The 15,343-nt window shown below is 28.3% G+C and overlaps 3 protein-coding genes across 3 annotated transcripts; 2 read left to right on the forward strand and 1 right to left on the reverse strand.

Annotated features, from left to right (window-relative positions):
- Positions 1 to 577: 577 nt before the first annotated feature.
- On the reverse strand, positions 578 to 6,736 carry MKS88_000557 (sentrin-specific protease 2; the record flags this gene model as incomplete). Its single annotated transcript, XM_067216709.1, has 4 exons — positions 578 to 689; positions 1,089 to 4,904; positions 4,984 to 5,329; positions 5,464 to 6,736. The coding sequence occupies 4 exons, from the start codon at positions 6,734 to 6,736 to the stop codon at positions 578 to 580; spliced, it is 5,547 nt and encodes a 1,848-aa protein (XP_067075792.1).
- Positions 6,737 to 9,631: 2,895 nt separating this feature from the next.
- MKS88_000558 (uncharacterized protein) lies at positions 9,632 to 10,006 on the forward strand (the record flags this gene model as incomplete). Its single annotated transcript, XM_067216721.1, has 1 exon — positions 9,632 to 10,006. One exon carries the CDS (start codon positions 9,632 to 9,634, stop codon positions 10,004 to 10,006), a length of 375 nt encoding a protein of 124 aa, XP_067075793.1.
- Positions 10,007 to 11,778: 1,772 nt separating this feature from the next.
- Positions 11,779 to 13,569, forward strand: MKS88_000559 (nucleolar protein 10; the record flags this gene model as incomplete). Its single annotated transcript, XM_067216732.1, has 1 exon — positions 11,779 to 13,569. The coding sequence occupies one exon, from the start codon at positions 11,779 to 11,781 to the stop codon at positions 13,567 to 13,569; it is 1,791 nt and encodes a 596-aa protein (XP_067075794.1).
- Between the last annotated feature and the right edge of the window lie 1,774 nt (positions 13,570 to 15,343).

Genomic DNA, 15,343 nt, shown 5'->3' on the forward strand with positions numbered 1-15,343 from the left:
TAGATGGAAAATTATAGCGTTTTTTTCTATTTTTTTTTTTTTAAAGCTGTTTATAAATACATTAGCTATTTATGCTCAACAGGTTTGTCTCATTTTGTTCTCTTTTTTTTTTTTTTTTTTAAATTTTGAAAAATGTTTAAAAGTGGAAAAAAAACAAATAAAAAAAAAAGTTTTGAATTAATAAAAAATCGGGGGATAATATCATAATGAATGTTGGAAAAAAAAGAGAGGGGAAATATAACACAACATAATAATATATGATAGCATAACATAATGCAATAGATTAATAGAATAGGGAAAAACAGAATAACAATACAGAATACAAATTATTGAAATATGATAGATACGAACAGGACTAGCGGGGTCAAAAGGGGGGGGGATGTGTAACATAAATACGCTTTTTTGAACGTACACGGATATTTATAGATGTATGTACATACATACATGAGCAAATGTACATGTACACTGGTAGAAAATATAACTCAATAACAGCTCGGTCGAAAAGAGCTGTGTAGGGCGATTCGGATACACAACCCATATTTGTTTTGCACATTTTGTTTGTTTATTTTGCTTTATCTTAATTGTTATAGTTCATTAAAAATAGCAAATTCAAGGCCTCAATATGGTTGTCTGACTTCCAGTTTATAACATTCTTCATATATAAGAGCATTTTCTTCATTTGCTTTCTTCTGTAATGGGTGGAGGGAAGAGCGAAAGAAAAGGGGGAAATAAAATTGTAACCTCTATTATATGTATTTATATTCATACGTTTATATGTATACATAGGAAGCAGTGAAAATGGCAATATTCGGGGCAGGGGAAAAACTAAGATAATTATTATACACACAAGGGTGTATGAGTATATACATACATACATACATACATACATACATACATACATACATACATACATACATACATACATACATACATACATACATACATACATACATACATACATACATACATACAAAGAATGGTATATAAAAACACTAAGCACACAGTTTAACGGTGAAGTATAAGGGAAATAGTATATTGGGAAATATGCAGGTTAACATGTGTGAGATACATATATTAAAAAATTTTACTTTTTGTTTATGTCCTTTTGGCAAAACCATGGGGATGGTTTACTCATATATGTTTTTGAGTAAACAAAATTGTTATCACGACAGTGGTTAGAAAAATTAAAATGGGTTTTCTCGTTTTTCATTCTTCCCTTGATTTGTTCTTTATATGGTTTGATTAAATCATTTTCAACTAGATGCTTATTTAAGCATAGATGCAAAACAAACTGAATGATATAGATCCCGCAGTCATATGTGTTGTTCTGCTTGGGAATAATATTCGGGTAAACGAATTTGAAATATATTTTGGGAATATCGCTAGAGGTGTTAGCAGCGGAGGTAGAAGCAGTGGATGTATGAGTAGCCGCAGTGTGCGCAGTGGATGTATGAATAGCCGCAGTGTGTGCAGTGGATGTATGAGTAGCCGCAGTGTGCGCAGTGGATGTATGAGTAGCCGCAGTGTGCGCAGAGGAAGTATGAATAGCCGCAATGTGCGCGGTGGATACACGAGTTGATGATGTACTGCAAGTGGCATTAGTCGGAACTGCTTTGCCATTTTTCATTTCTGATTTGACTGTTGTCATATGATCACGTAAGAATATATGCTCTATATATTTTTTTAATTTTTGCAAAATTTTATTTCCTTTGGCCGATGGGAATAAGGAATCTAGATATATCATATAAGCTGTTTTGATATTTTCATTTTTTTTTTCCTCAATTTTTTTTTTTGTTTTATTAAAATGAACAGTTTTACTGCGAGGGTTACTGTGATTGTGGTTGTTATTACGATTATCATTGCGATTGTCATTACGATTATCATTGCGATTGTCATTGCGATTGTCATTACGATTATCATTGCGATTGTCATTACGATAATCAGTGCAATTGTTATTATGACTGAAGCATCTGTTAGAAACTTCCTCCTTTATTGGGCATAAAGGAGCGCTATATTCACCTGCGTCACTTGAGCTTCGAGGTAATTTATCAAAACACCACTTTTTTGTTCTATCATCATTACTTTTGCTACTTAGAAAATATAAATGGTTTTTCAAAACAATACTGTTCTTATATCTATTGCTTTTAAAAATAGTTGTATTCAGAAAATAAGAATCATTTGATTTGCTTCTAAATTTATTAGCAAAAATGTTAAGTTTGTCTTTGCAATGTTGATTTCTATTTATTGCAGCTACTTTTCCACTTCTTTGGGGATCCTTTGTGTTTTGGCTTCTTTTTCTTTCCCATCCATGCGCGTCGTCTTTCCATCCGTCCCTTACCACTACATCATCTTGTACCACTACATCATCTTGTACCACTACATCATCTCGTATCACTTCTTCATCTCGTATCACTTCTTCATCTCGTATCACTTCTTCATCTCGTACCACTACATCATCTCGTACCACTTCTTCATTTCGTACCACTTCTTCATTTCGTACCACTACTTCTTTCACTTCTTCTCTTGATTCCCCCTGTCCAGCTTCACTTTCCTGTGAATTGTTGTTGAAAGGGAAATAAAGCAGAACGAGGGACCAGTGAGTATTACCAATATTTATAGGAATGAAAACATACTTATATTCATATATTTTTTTACTTAATTTTTTGATCCATCTATTTGTGTTAATATATGCTTTAAAAATATCATCATACAATTCAATTTTTTTATAAAAGAATGTATTAAAGATATATATATCATTTTTATTTTTATCAAATTTGAGAACAAATGAATATATATAATTATTAAAAAAATCAATAATAGAATCGTCAATATATTTAGATTTGTTCAAACGAAATATATTATAATCATCTATTTTATAATTATTTAATTTCCATACATTTTTCTTTTCTAATATTTTCTTATATATATAATATTTTAGTATTTCTATATCTATTGTTCTCTCTTTTTGCATAAATTGTAATTTCGTTTTTTCAATTATGGAATAATTAAGAAACGTAGTAATGTAATATTTTAATTTATCTGTGTACTTGAAATTTTTGCAATTACAGTATATTATTTTTATGATATCAAACATATTATTCACTTTATATTTTAAGAACAAAGAATTATCTATTTCATTCCTTAACTTGCCTTCATTTTTCTTTTTGTTTCTATTACTCCTCAGTTTTGACATATAATCCCCTACATGACCCCTTCCCATACTGCATGCGTCATTCAGCCCGTTACTATTACAGAGGATACGTCGGTTACTGCGGTTACGGAGGCTACTATGTTTACTGCGATTACTGCTATTACTGCTATTACTGCGATTACTGCTATTACAGCTATTACTGCGATTACTGCGATTACTGCGATTACTTCGATTACTGCGATTACTGCTATTACAGCTATTACTGCGATTACTGCTATTACAGCTATTACTGCTATTACAGCTATTACAGCTATTACTGCTATTACAGCTATTACTGCTATTACAGCTATTACTTCTATTACTGCGATTACTGCGATTACTGCTATTACTGCGATTACTGCGATTACTGCGATTACTGCAGTCAGTGAGACTGTTACTCACGTGGTCACTTTTGCTACCGCCTTCACTGTTGTTATGACCTCCGTTGTCAAAGCCACTGGCACTGGTACGCGCATTCATGCGACTGCTTTCATTAATTAACTCACCCACGGGGTTGGCACCTTCTACCTTCTTGCGCGCATGCGCTTCTGCTATGAAGTCATTTTCCACGAATATTTCTTCGACAGAAGTATAAGTATTATTGTTCATGTGAGCCTGGTCTACTTCAATATGGTTGTTCCTATTCGGGTTACAGTATTTATTATGCACCATACCCTTTTCGTTTTTATGTCCTATATCATAACAGTCATTGGAGATGCAGCTGTTTCGATTATCACAACTGTAACGATTATTACTTCTTTTGCCGATGCTTTTCATGCTGCTGTTACTACTGCTGCACTTGGCACCGTTACTACTGTTGGTGTCTTTGCCTATAATACTATTATTACTACAATTATCACCGTTATTGCCATTATTTTCTCTTCCTTTTTCATAATTAACCAGTTCATATTCGCTATTCCCTGTGTGGGAAGAGCGAATAATATAATTTCTGCCATTTCTATAATTTTCAAACACAATATCTTTGTTGTTATTTTGCAATTCGTCATATTTTTCAGCATTATGAATTCTTCTTTTTTTAGTGTATGTTAACTCTTCTTCATCATTTGCACATATCTCAGTATTGCAATATTTACGTGATGTTTTTTCTAAATCCGAATAGGAACAACAAGTATTTAATTGGCAATTTTCTTGAAATGTGTTACTACATGCACTGTGCATGTTAATATTATCATTTGATTTTATTACATTATGTGAATTTTCGTTTTTTATTATATCTTCTGATAAATTTCCCTTTTCGTTTGATATGATTGAACTTTTTCTTATTTCCTTTTCTTTGTCATAATTAAAATGTTTGTTCATTTCGAAATTATTGAGTTCACCCGCGAAATTTTCTTTATTTTCTTCTCTTAATATTTTATTTCGCTTTATTATCATCTGTTCTTCACTATTCTCATTTTGTATTTTTATTTTTTTCGTTGTATCTTTTTCTTGCTGAAATTTAAAAATTAAATGATTATCATAATTTTTTCGTTTATCTTTTAATATATTTTCATTTTGATAAGATGATATGCCTCCACTATTAACGAATGGATAGTTACTACTCCTTTGTTTATTGTTAGTATGATAATAGGATTGCTTCACATCTTTTTGGTTATTCTGTATTTTTAATATAGTGCTATTCTTTATACTATCACATCTTTCTTTCTCCCTTCCTACTCCATTACTTTTTCTGTTTTCGTTGAGTATGTTATGACTGTTGTTAAAATGAAAAATTTCCTTGGATAATTTTTGAGCATTTGCTTTTTTGCACAAAACATATTTCTGTATCATACTTTCTTCTCCATTTTTTAAATTTAAATTTAATACTAGCCATTTGATTTTTAAATTGTTTCTTGTGAATGGAGTAGAATTTTTTTTTTTTTTTTTCTTCTTTCATGTCAAAGTTATTTTCTCTTGTTACAACTTCTGTGTCACTGAAGAATAGGTCGTTGCTACATATGCTTATATCACTTTCATAATTTTCTAAAAAGCTATATGTAAACATCTCATTTTTTATCTTTCGAAGAATTGATTTATATTTGTTTCTTCTTTTCATATTTGTGTACTCCCTTTCTATGTACTGGTATTTTTTATCATTCAAAAATCCCGTTATTTGTTTCATGAAATTTTCTTCTTTACCTGAACGGCAAGGGGAAAAAAAAAAAAAAGAAAAAAAAATTAATAGCTACATAAATACATACACGTGTGTGTGTGTGTGTGTGTGTGTGTACGTATTTATACGTGTGTATTCGCGTGCACATGCGGAGCCGCACCTTGATCAATAATGGCAAACTGGTTCATAAATATATTTGCGGGCTCATGAAAATGGAGAAATAGGATTTTTATTTCGTTATCATTTTTAGAGTTAGTATTTCTTCCCCTTTCATTTTGTGTCATAATGATGTCGTTGTCATAATTTTCTGAATAAGTCATATTTTTTTCCTGCACGTTAATTTTTTCGTAAAAAGCGCTATCACTTTCTTTGAAAAATTGTTGCGTATTGTAGTTATCATTGTATGTATAATTATTTTTATTCATATCATTTTGCTTAATTTTACTTTTTTCTATATCAATATGCACCTCCATCTTCTCTCCTGTTACTACTTCCTTCCGCATTTCAAATATTCTTTCTTGACTTTTATTAATTTTTTGCTCTAAAATATTTTTCAGCGAATTTAAGGTTTTGTCATCAGTATTATTTAATTTGGTATATTCAATTGTTGACAAATCATAACTACAATTTACACTATCAAATAATTTTGTAATAAAAATCTTTTTTGATGCATTTGTACTTTGGTTTCTTTTTTTTTTTTTTTCTTGTTCTTCTTGTTCTTCTTCTTGTTCTTCTTTTTGTTCTTTTTCTTGTTCTTTTTCTTGTTCTTTTTCTTGTTCTTCTTCTTGTTCTTCTTTTTTTATTTTATGTTCTGTTAATTTATTGATAACTTTAGGGTCTTTGAGTGATGATAAAAAATTGCAACTAGGTTTACTGCCTTCATTATTAAATGCGTCATCGTTATTGCTACTTCCACTGTTACTGCTATCGTTATTGCTGTTATTTTTACTTTCTGTTTTAATTTTCCCATCAATTTCGCTTATGTGTTTATTTGATTTGCACGAATTGGCGTTTCCTTTCGCTTTATCTTGTTCATTATGATAATCCTTTTTTTTGGTGAATTTACACTGAACTTCATATATATATATTTCATTATTTTCTTTATTTAAGCATAAATACAACTTGACTTTTTTTTTTTTATAAAAATGATACAGATATTTATTTTGTCCAGAATTATTATTATTTGTACTTGGATAGAATGAAATAATTTTTGAGTTTCCACAAATATAAGAAATAAGTTCAACAATTATAAAATTATTGTTATTTTCGTCAAGCTTTTCATCACTATCATCTGATGACACTATTTCGCAAAAATTATTTGTGCATATTTCTTTTTTATATTTTCTCTCTCTTTCGAAATAGCTGTAGTTGTTTTTATCTTTTATATCACATTTAAGCTTATATTCTTTATCCGTATTTTTCATATTTTTCATAGTTTCCTCCCCCCAAGTGATTGTTTGTAAAAAAGTTTAATCTTGTTGTTTGTCTATTTCAGTTAATTACTCGCTTTTTTACTATTTTTTTGCTATTTTAATGGTGTTTTTTTTTTTTTTTTTTTTTTTTGCGTGTTTCTATATTAGCATTTATGATAGATCGTATGTTCGTTTATGTGTCTGTTCCTTTGTTTTTTTTTGCCTTTTTTTTAATCCTACATAATTATTTTTTTTATTTAAAAATGAAAATAATCTTTTTTATTGGGAAAACAAGATCACTGCGATTTTTACATAATCTCCATAGAAACGTTTGGAAAATATTTAATTAACATAACAAACTATAGAGTAAGACACAGAAATGAAAAGAAGTGTGTAAATAAAAAAAATGTATTTAAATAATTGTTCATATATCCTTTATTATATAAAAATTCGTTTACCTTATTTTACAAGGATGCATATATACTCACTGTTTTAACAAGAATATTTTAAAATATTTAACAACTTGTATTCTTTTTATAAAATTATAAAAGCCAAAATAATTTCTCTACATGAATAGACTATGATGTGCTACAATGAGGTGTAACACGATATGTATATACATACATACGTACATATATATATATATATATATATATATATATATATGGGTATAATAGGTTAATTTGTTACATATCAAATCAAAGAATACATATTAGTTGTATTCTACATATATCCTTTCAACAATATATAATTCCACCCTAGCTTTTTTGCTTTCGTACGCACATATGGCCTGTATGCATATATAAAAATTTACATACGGTATTATATGTGTTACGAAGATAACTCAGGTTACGCATACGCATATATAAATATATACATATATATGTATATATATATGCAATATATATATACGTATGTATGTATGCAATGTACAATATGCAGTCTAGGTATATCTATGTGCATATATGCGTATACATTAAAAACATAGGGAACGAATAGAAGAAAAAAAAAAAAAAAAAAATTCGGTTTTACGTAAATTTCTATGTTAACTTTGTTTCCTTTTTATTTTTCTTTAGATTATTGCAAAATTTTCAGAAATTAAAGACATAAATTTTGTTGGAATTATGCAATATGATTAAGTACATACAAAGAATGAAATTTTTTTTTTTTTTTTTTTTTTTAAAAATAATTGCAAATTGATCTAATACATAAAAGATTAACTGTTTATACACTTCATAAAACTTTAGTTCACAAATACATTCCAGCATTTTATTACAGTATTTTTTATGCTTCGTTTTTCCTTCATTTTTGCTTTTTTTTTTTTGTTTTTTCGTGTGGGGTTTATAAAAATGGGTGTATTATTTCATAGCAATTAGTAGACAAAGAGATATAAAAGTTAGAAATAGTTATTATAATATTTTAAAACACAGCAAATAGACGACTGTCAAAAAGTGTATTAGCGTAGGCATTTAGGTATATATATGTTTATACGAATATTTAGGTACAAACTTATTGGTACACTTGTATTATTGAAATATATACATGTAGGTAGGCATATATACATATGGGTAGGCATATATACATATGGGTAGGCATATATACATATGGGTAGGCATATATACATATGGGTAGGCATATATACTTATGTACAGGTATATATATATGTGTGTATAGGAATATATATTTATGCATAGGTATATAAGTGAATGTATAGGTATATACATACATGTATGTGTATATGTACATATATTGGTATATGTATGTATATTGGTATATTTACATGTATGCGTATACATATATGTTTACACTGAAGATACATTTTTTTTGTTTGGGTGTATATCACTTTTTATACATCAATCCCCATCTAGTGGTAGTATTATGACACAAAATGTAATGTACTTTTCGAAAAACAAAATAAATTAATTTGTTAAACAGTGTTTAGTAATTAAAAATAAAACATAAAAGAAGGAAATTACAAAATTGAATCGAATCCTCTATTGAATGAAAATATGCATATATTTGAGTACCTTGAGAAGGGGACACACTACATATCATTTAAAAAAAAAAAAAAATTTCATATAACCCAAATAAAAATAACGTTTTTACGTTTGCTCCTTGCTGAAGAAAATTTTATTTATTTATTTAATAAATTTCAATTTTTTAATATATATATATATATATATATAATATATATATATATATATATATATATATATATATATATATATATATGTATGTATATATTTTTTTTTTTCCTTTTTTGATAAAAACACGTAAAATTTCGAATGTGAAAGTTACTGTTTACCTGTTCATTTCAACCATCAGAATGATAATATACACACTTTAAATTATTCCTGCAATTACTTAGCTTATTTGTATGAAAAACATTGAAAAAAAAAAAAAAAAAAAGTAGAAGAAAAAGAAGAAGTCATTAAACTGAGGTATTTCTTTTGGTAAATGATCGATTGTGATTATTACAAATTAGGAGTACATTGGCAATTTTGTAAAATACGACAAGAAAAGGAAAGAGTAAGAAAAAAAAGGGAAAAAAAGAAAATCCGTTATGCGTGTTAAGTCTCTTATACTGAGTTAAGCAAAATAATTTTGCTAAAACATGTAAGAAATTTGACACTTTTCCGCACAAATTACCCATCTGCATATATGAGATGCGTGAATAAATCTGTTTGTATGGGTACAAACGAATACGCCCGTATACATACAATTAAACGTATGCATATACATACGTATGTTCATACACCTGTTCATACGCCTGTTCATACGCCTGTTCATACGCCTGTTCATACGCCTGTTCATACGCCTGTTCATACGCCTGTTCATACGCCTGTTCATATGCTTATGCGTACAAATAAACCCATACATATGCACTCATTTTCTTGCCCATTTTTGTCAGCCTCAATGGACATAAACCTAGAAGAAAGATCATACACCTCCCCACTTTTGCGCTACATATACAAAAAGGACCAGAAATTAAGTAAGAAAAATGGGGAAGGAAAGAACAATGGATTTATACCGTTCAGCATTAGATTAAGTAGTTTACCAATAAAGAATACTAGTGATAACAAATATATGTCAAACATAAATTCATTAAATATAATTAGCATGTTGCCGTTATCTTTATTTTCAAATTATAATAGTAACAATATGAGTTCAACAGATATTTTATTTTTACCAAAATTTTCCACTTTTCTTTTTTTTACAATACCTATATTCGTGATGCTTCCAAATTTGACCTTATACACAAAGCACTGGTTTTTCTTTGCCCCCAAATAGGGAACGTTTTAGCAGTAGTTTTCTATTTCTCGTTGCAGTGTATACACATATATGGGCTCATGGAACTATACTTATTTTTGTACGTGCATATACACCTAAATGCCACATATGTAGGTGAGTATCCCCCCCAGTATGTTACGTGTATATGCATACTTAAGGGAATATAAATTAAGGGTGGCTTTCATTTTTTCGTCGTTTTGTCGCATTTATGTTTTTCGTTGGCCATATATATTTTCCCCGTTACTTATATTTTGCTAATATATGCATATGTATATGTATGTATGCATATATATAAGCGAAGTCATGTTTCTATCAAGTTAATTACTGCTTTTTTGTTACATTGTATAGTGTGCTTTCTTTTTTTTTATTTGGATATTAATTTACTAAAAGAGAAATTTTTTTTTTTTTTAAAATACGAACTAGGTATTTTTACTTTCTTTTTTTTTTTTTTTACAATTTTTAAATGCTAATTTGGAGGAAAATCGTCCAATTTATATAAGTACCCCTAATTTACACTTACCAAGTGGATAGTAATTGCAATCAAGCTATGCGCAAATGTTTGTATGTGCACATATGCACAATGCGTTTATATATGCATATACATACGTATAAACATACGTATAAAAGCATGTATCCACACTAAATGGGGCTATCATTTAGACTTCGCTTCATGCTAGTCATAACAAGCAATAAAGAACAAAAAAGAAAAAAAAAAAAGATAAAAAGATACGGAAAAAACAATAGCCTTATATTTTTTACAATTGCTTATAAAGTTTCCACAATTTTGATCTTATTTGGAACAAATTAATTTAAATTGAAAAGCAAAAAAATTATGATGTTGTTAATACAGGAAATGAGGAGAGCTATACTCGAGTGTTGAGAAATTGTACCGCGGAAGGCCCCCCGGTATAATGCATTGTCACGCAGGAGGCACATTAACGTATATGCATAATACATACGTATAATACGTGCTTGCATATTTATAATTACATACATATGAGAATGTATATTTATACTTATACATAAAACATTACGACATACATGTACGTAAAATACGACTAGCGTACAATCATGTTTAAGCGAATGTAATCCCAATCTAATCTGTCGCTGAAACAAATAATATATTTTAAAAATACTAGAGAAAAAAGAAAAAATTTCACGGCAGTTTAGCGGTAAATTTGAAAACTTACAAAAGGTGGAATATATTCTTAAACGCACTTTACTCTAAAGGACGAGTAAAGCACAAATTTTTGAGTAATTTTTTTTTTTTTCTCTATTTTCTTTAAAAATTGGTAGTCTACGTTCACGTATATTCAACCTTCTTGTTTATTCATATATATATTTAATCGCATATATGTATATTTATTTATATGTATATTTATTTATATGTATATTTATTTATATGTATATTTATTTATATGTATATATATTTATATGTATATTTATTTATATATATATTTATTTATATATATATTTATTTTATATATTTTTAATTTTTTTTTTTTTCTTTTTTTTAATTTAACCGTAAACAGAAAATACCTTGTGAGAAGAGTGAAAAATATTTATAAAAAAAAGTATATTACATGTACTGCTTTTTATCATCGTTTTAGTAGGGGTGGGAAAAAAAAAAAAAAAATGCGTCAATGTACGGCATATTAAAAAAAATGAAGTAATGTAGGACGCATGAAAAATAAATTTAACATATATATATGAAAAACAAATGCAACTTACGACGTATTAAAAAGAATGCAACATAAGTCAAGTTAAAAAAAATGATTAAATCTTTCATAAACAATGGAATAAAAATATACTCACTGACGTCTGGGCGACTAACCCCAGAAGGTGGTAGGGGAAGTTTTGAGGGCAGAGGAAAAAATAAAAAAAAGAAAGGGTCAGGGGGAAATGGTAGTAACAAAAATAATGAAAATAGTATTGAGTTATTACATGATTTGGAATTTTCTAAAAAAAGTGATGAAATAAAAATAAGTGATGATGGTAGGTACATATGTATAAGTGGAATGTACCCTCCTCAAGTTGGTTTATATGATACGAAAGAATTGTGCATAAAACATAGAAGACATTTTGATGAAGAAGTAGTAAATTTTGAATTTCTTACAAACAATTATGAGAAATTAGTTTTTCTTTGTAAGAATAGATATTTAGAATTTCATAATGCAGCAGGGAAATATTATAAAATGCGTATACCTAGAGAAGGAAGGAATTTAATGTATAATAAGAATAATTCCGATTTGTATATCTGTACATCATATGAAGATATATATATATTAAATTTACAAAAGGGATGTTATCAAAATTCGATTAAAACAAAAAATTATTGTAATAATTTTATTTGTAAAAATAAACAATTGCCTATATTTGCTACTGGTGGATCAGATGGTTTTTTAGAAATATGGGATGAGAGAGTTAAAAAATGCTTAAATATATTAAATGTACAAAATAAAGAAGATGAAGAGGAGGATGAATTAACTAGTTGTTGTTTTTCTAATAACGGTTTAAAAGTAGCTGTTGGAACAGGAAAAGGGATCGTTAAACTGTATGATATTAGGCATAGTAAACCACTATTTGTCAAGGATCACTGTACCGATTTGGCCATTAAAAAAATTGAATTTCTTAAAATTAACAATAATAAATATTTGTATAGTAACAAATGGTGTGGTGCTAATATAAACATTGACGAAGATATAACATGTACCCATAACGAGTATGTCGCGTCATGCGATTCTAACTGTATTAAAATATACTCAGAAAGGCAACAAAATTTATTATCCTTTGAAATTATAAATTTCGCTGATGAGCACACTAGCGCCAGTGGTACCAGTAGTAATAGTATGAGGAGTGGGAAAAAAATGAAGATATTAAATAGCGACTCTATAAATATAAACTCATTCACATTTTACGATAGTTCAGGTTTATGTTTTATACCATGTGACAACAAGAAGGTTTTTTTGTATTTTATTCCTTTTATCGGTTTGGCACCGAAATGGTGCAATTACCTTGACAGTATAACGGAGGAACTGGAGGAGAAAGAACGGTACGGCAATTACAGTTATGATGGTACGAACGTTCTTAATAATGACATTGGCAGTAGTACGATAAACAGTAATAGTAGTATGCTGAACTACAATAGTAACTGTTCGGGGGAAATTTTCGATGATTACATATTTTTAACTAACGAACAAGTGGAGCAACTGCAAATAACTCATCTGAAGGGGACGAAAAATTTAATTCCATATTTACATGGACATTATATACCGAGTAAAGTATACACTGATATTAAAAACGTGGTCAAGATGGATGACCAGGAGTATGTTAAAAAATCGTTAATACAGAAAAAATTAGAGTATAAACAACAAATGCGTATTCCTGATAAACAAACATTCATAAGTAGAGATTACGTTGACAAGTTATTAAAGAAGGTGAACAAAAAGATTGATAAGAAACAGAAAATTTTAGTTGATGCAGAGGAATTGTTACAGGATGAGAGATTTAACAAGTTGTTCTACGATCCCGATTACATGGTGGAAACGGTAAATTTGGATTAGTCGTTCAGAGAAGCATATGTTCTGAGTAGAGGTGCGTACGAGGTAAATTCTGTCCCGTACAACCCTCTTCCCGCGCGTCGATTCACGCTCCTCGCATAGATGTGAACACATGTGTACTTGCACGTATGTATACGCGTGTATATGTATATATACGTATGTATATGCGTGAGTATGTATTATCCATGTATGTTATCTGCGCTCACACGAAATTCCCAGCGGATCACTAACTCTCTTCTCAACTGTAATATTCCCACACTAGTTTGTTAATTTATTGTCCATTAAACCGAAGCGGCTGAAGGACATTAGTATTCTAATTCTTAACAAGGTAATCCTCTTGATTTGTTTAAGTTTTTTTATCGACATTATATAGACGTGTACTTATTTTTGCTACCATAAATTAAGCGCATGCAATTTTTTTTTTTTTTTTTTTTTTTTTTTTTTTTGTTAAAAATTATGAACATTATATATATACAAAATGCCCCTTTTTACGTTAACTTACGAATAGGAAGAGTGTAAATAAGGAATCCAAATAAAATGAGAAATTATTCATTTATTGACTGATTAGATTGGAAATGTGTACGCATCATTTTGTGTGCATAGGTGATTGTAATTTTTTCAAAGCAAATGAGGCAAAGAAAAAAAAAAAAAAAAAAAAAAAAAAAAACTTTGAATAAACTAATGGATAAACTTCTCCCCATTGTCATGTTATGACAACAATAATTGTATTTTAACACAAAAGAGCCTAGCTTGAAGGGTCTGAACAAGTATCCGACATAAATTTTACTGCATAAGAGGTACTCATAAAATCCTAATTAACAAAATGAAATAGAGAAAATTTAAACTAATCAAGAAAAAAAAAAAAAAAAATAGTAACACCGTGTTAAGAAGTTAAATAAATGAAGAGAAGAAACCAAAAAAATAAAAAAAATAAAAAATAAAAAAAATAAAAAATAAAAAACTAAAAAAATTAATGGCAAATGTGTGTTGTTATCTGGAAAGTGTGTCCTTTTTAAAAAAATAAAAAAAATTATATATATGTATATATTTATATATGTACTTAATATGGGCGAATGCGTCATGGTATGAAAATCGGTAGAAATAAGTAAATAAAGAGAAAAATAAAATAAATTAAAATAAATTCAAGTGTAAATTCGTTGAAATGGCTAAAATTATGTGAGGAATATATTTAATTCTATAAAAGTAGAAACCCTTTATAATATGAAGATTCCTGTAGGGGAGAATATTTCTGCTTTATTATTAAAAATTAGATCTAAATTAACGTTATTTTTGTTATTTTATATTTATATTTTATTTATTTATATATATATTTTTTTTATTAGTTTATCTGTTTATTTGATAATTTATTTATTTTGTTTAATTTTTTTTTTTTTTTTTTTTTTGTTTACACCTAGTGGTTTCACTGTTTTGTCGCTTTTTCGCTTTTTTTTTTTTTTTTTTTCAAAAGTGTTGTATACAAGTGCCGATCTAATTGTAGTTGTAGTAAAAAAAAAAAAAAAATTTTAGAAATTCGACACATGGTACTGAATAAAACATGTAAAACTAGACTTTCTTGTACTTGGAAAAAAAAAAAATAATAATAATAAATAAAGCAAAATTAAGCAAAATAAGGAAAAATAAAGCAAAATATAGCAAATTAAAATAAAATGACTACATAGAATATTATGTACTGACAAAAAAGTTTATTTACCCTAACGACAATTGCTAATTTTTGTTTTTTGCGTTTTGAACTTTTTTGCGGTTCTAGTTACAGGTT

Source organism: Plasmodium brasilianum, chromosome 1 (genome assembly GCF_023973825.1).
Source record: "Plasmodium brasilianum strain Bolivian I chromosome 1, whole genome shotgun sequence".
NCBI classification, from domain to species: domain Eukaryota; phylum Apicomplexa; class Aconoidasida; order Haemosporida; family Plasmodiidae; genus Plasmodium; species Plasmodium brasilianum.